Raw genomic sequence first — 1,877 nt, 5'->3', positions numbered from 1 at the left:
CAGCCAATCAACCAGCAATATTGATTGTTTTCATTTTATTGTCGTCCTGCTAAACAGAGCCCTCCGTGACGGACATCACCGATACGACGCAGTTCACGGACGACGTGACCACCGTGCCCGACGAGGCCGCCAGCCCGGCGCCGACGCCCCCGTCCAACGCCACGGCCGCGTCCCCCAGCGCGGCGCGGGGCTCTACCACCAGCCCGGGGCCGGCCGCAGCCGTCAGCACCGCGGCCTCCGTTGTCAACGTGACCGCCGTCGACACGCCGCCGCAAGTGCCACCGGGAGAAGCGGCGCCGAGGTCGACGGCCGCCGCAGTCACTACCCCCGCCGTGGCCGCGGCCTCCACGGTCTCCGCGACAACCAAATCCCCCGCACCCCCTGTCACCCCGAGCAGAGCCCCGCGCGTATCGAGCACGCCCAGGGCAACGACGGCCGTCCCCACCACACCCTTAATCACAACAACCACCACACCCAAACCACCTCCTACAACAACAGCAACAACAACAACAACAAAAACAACGACGACCACCACTACTACCACTTCAACGATGGCGCCAAAACCAAGCACCATGACCACCACACGCGCAGCAACGATCCCAATCACAACTACCACCACTCCCAAAGTAACCCGACCCGCGCCCACGACTACCACAACACGGAGACCGATCACAACTACCACCACTCCTAAAGCATCCAGAACAACGACCACCACTCCGAAACCAAAACCAAGTACCACGCTCAAAATCACCACAAAAGCAGTTGCGACGCCCGCGGCCACGACGACTGCTCCGCCGACGGAGAGGGTGACGTTGGCGCCGGCGCCGCTACCAGTGACGGCGAAGGGGAAGGACAAGAAGCGCAAGAAGGAGGAGAAGCCGACGACGGCGAGAATGACGTCGCCGACGTACGCAACCTCGACACCGCGGACGCCGAGCTCGTCGCAGGCGCCGAAAACCCCCAGGACGCCGCTGACGACCACCTCCCGGACGCCGATGACGACCACCTCCCGGACGCCGATGACGACCGCCTCCAGGACGCCGATGACGACCACCGCCCGGACGCCGCCGACCACGACCGCGGCGGCCAACGGCACCCTGGACGGCGCGGCTCCGCGGCCCTCAGGTAGGCAGGGCCAGGCAGGGCGGCCCGCGCTGTCAATCTCGCCGGCCAAGTTTGCGTGCAAACTTTTTAAAAGGGCGATGCCTCGTGCCCCGCGCCGCCCCGCGCCGCCCCGCGCCTCGCCCGGAGCCGGAAAAGAAGTTGGAGGGATAAAAAGGGCGAGGCAGGGACGAGGGCGCGTGGCGGCGCGCGGCCCAGAGATTGAAATTTGTCGATGTTGCAGGCGCCCCCCGGAGTCTGGAGCTCGTCGTCGGCGTCCTGGCGGCCGCGGTGCTGCTGGCCGTGCTCGCGGCGATCTTCGCGGCGCGCAGGCGCAGGAGCCAGCCGGGCCTGGACATGGGCCTGGACATGGGCCTGGACGCGTGCGCGCTCACCCGCAACGACGACCTCAACCTGCAGTACATCGACCTGCAGCCCGCGGCGCGCATCAGCAACGGGTGAGAAGGAAAGTCGAGGGTTCGATTCCCAGTGGGCGCGGCGTCGCGATGTGTGCCCTCAAATCGCTCCACCCCGCACACGTCCTGAGTCGGTGGGACGCGTCCTGGGTATGCACTTGTGCGCCGTCATGCCTGGGAGCGAGCGGGCGGGGCCGGGCGGGGCGGGCCGCCGCGCCGAGACGTGCCCGACAGCGACGGGCGCTTCCCTCCTCGACATTCCCAGTACCTTTTCGCAGGCAAAACGGCACGAGCTGACGTCGAGGCTGACGCCGTGCACGCCGTGCCGCGTCGCAGCGACGCCCTGGCGACGCCCTCCGC

At 67.4% G+C, this 1,877-nt stretch overlaps 1 protein-coding gene across 1 annotated transcript; it reads left to right on the top strand.

The window, feature by feature from the left end:
- Positions 1 to 406: 406 nt before the first annotated feature.
- On the top strand, positions 407 to 1,061 carry LOC117653764 (salivary glue protein Sgs-3-like; the record flags this gene model as incomplete). The annotated part of the gene is made up of 1 exon (XM_034399648.1): positions 407 to 1,061. A coding segment is annotated over exon 1 (510 nt), but the record flags the coding sequence as incomplete, so codon positions are not given.
- Positions 1,062 to 1,877: the final 816 nt, after the last annotated feature.

The sequence above is a fragment of the Thrips palmi genome, unplaced genomic scaffold (assembly GCF_012932325.1).
Source record: "Thrips palmi isolate BJ-2018 unplaced genomic scaffold, TpBJ-2018v1 HiC_scaffold_8, whole genome shotgun sequence".
NCBI classification, from domain to species: Eukaryota; Metazoa; Arthropoda; class Insecta; order Thysanoptera; family Thripidae; genus Thrips; species Thrips palmi.
Note: the sequence above shows the minus strand (reverse complement) of the source record. Positions and strands in the feature narration are given on the sequence as shown.